General features: G+C 42.5%; 1 protein-coding gene across 1 annotated transcript in view; it reads left to right on the forward strand.

The window, feature by feature from the left end:
• NPC1 (NPC intracellular cholesterol transporter 1) overlaps nt 1-1,584 on the forward strand; it is a 51,594-nt gene that overhangs the window by 24,961 nt on the left and 25,049 nt on the right. Inside the window, exon 10 of the mRNA XM_012802017.2 lies at nt 632-732. Coding sequence (XP_012657471.1) covers nt 632-732 — 101 coding nt within the window. The remainder of the gene's footprint in view (nt 1-631; nt 733-1,584) is intronic.

The raw sequence follows: 1,584 nt of genomic DNA on the forward strand, positions 1-1,584 counted from the left end.
AAAAAAAAAAACAAAAACAGGTTACGACATTCCTTTCCAGAAATTTCCCTTTGTTCCCAGTGCCTCTAGGATAAATATGCAAACACTAAACTTGGCACTGGAGCCCTTTTATTTTTTGCATTATCTGTTGCTTGCCCTTTCCAGCCCCACCTCCTGTCTCAGGAGCCTCCCTTGTGGGCACACTGGCTCTAGGGCAGGACTTGTTATTGTTCCCCAAACCAACATCTTGCTCTCATGCCCTCTCCCTGTTCTCTCTCCTCCCACAATTGTAACTGTTTGGAACACCTTCTTTTTTTCCCTCCCTGGTGAATTCTCCCTTGTCCTTGGAGCTCTGGTTCTCTACAGGCCTTATCCTTTTGGCAGATCTCCCCCTTGTATTACTTGCTCCCTCCTCTGTGCCCAGGTAGCACCGTGCACTACTGATTGCACTGGGCTGTTCTGTCTGCCTCTTGCCCAGTGATTCTGAGCCCAAAGAGGAGTGCTGGGCTATAGTCAACTAAAGAAACTCAAGAGCCCATGTTATGCTTCACATACAGTCGGCCTCATGAAATGTTTCTTGTGTAAATGTTTAGGTCTCTGTGATGTTTTGAGGCTGTTCTAACTGGGATGTGTTCTCTGAACTTTTTGACAGGGCTCCTGCCTCTTTGAATGATACAAGTTTGCTCCATGATCCTTGTCTGGGTACTTTTGGTGGACCAGTGTTCCCCTGGCTTGTGCTAGGAGGCTACGATGGTAAGTAAAAAAAGCCTTGACTGGTCCTGTTACATAAAGTAGTGTTAGTTCTGCATTAGCATCAAGTGGTAATTGTGAAGATTTCATAAATTGGATTATCTTATTAATTCTCTGTCTCTTGAATCCCAAATACAATGTATGTTTTGGCATTGGGTTTGGATTTTATTCTGGATTTAAAAGAAGTGGGTCATGTTAACGATTTTTAGGTAACACATGCCTTGGAGAGCTGTTCAAGGCTAAGAACACTTCCCCAGAGTAATGCAATTATGTACATCAGTTTCAAGGAGGTCCTGGAACCCTTGAAGCTCATGTGTAGACCCTTATGGGGCTTCATGGACATCAGGTTAAGAACTTCTGTAATGGGGAAGAGATAATAAGTGAGGTATGTACAAAAAGAAAATTGATGTTTGTTTGTTTTTTTATTCTGAACCCGTCAAGAATTTGGACACTTTTAATGTGAAGAGCAGTTGGTTTGCTCCTTATAGTTCCTGTAGCACTTTCAGAGTGTCCTTAATAAAATGGGGTGATGATTCATGTGACAACTTTGGCATCTGAAACCTAATTACAGGTTCAACAAGTTTTTCTCCAGCCAATGAAGAAGACAAATAGGTTTTCTTCTCCATACTGAGTGGTACGGGTGAAGTTGCAATCTATATTTAAAATTTACTATGCCTGGGTTGCTGGTACTTTAAGATAGGAGTCTGCCAGCCACCTCATTTGCCAGCTAATTAATAAACCTCTCTTTCCTTCTCCAAAAAAAAAATTACTCTGCCTCATAAAACATGTGTCATTTTTAATGGGAAAAGGATGGTGGCTCGGTGCCTGTGGCTCAATCGGCTAAGGCGCCAGCCA

Source organism: Otolemur garnettii, unplaced genomic scaffold (genome assembly GCF_000181295.1).
Source record: "Otolemur garnettii isolate 467f Iridium unplaced genomic scaffold, OtoGar3 scaffold00012, whole genome shotgun sequence".
Lineage (NCBI taxonomy): Eukaryota > Metazoa > Chordata > Mammalia > Primates > Galagidae > Otolemur > Otolemur garnettii.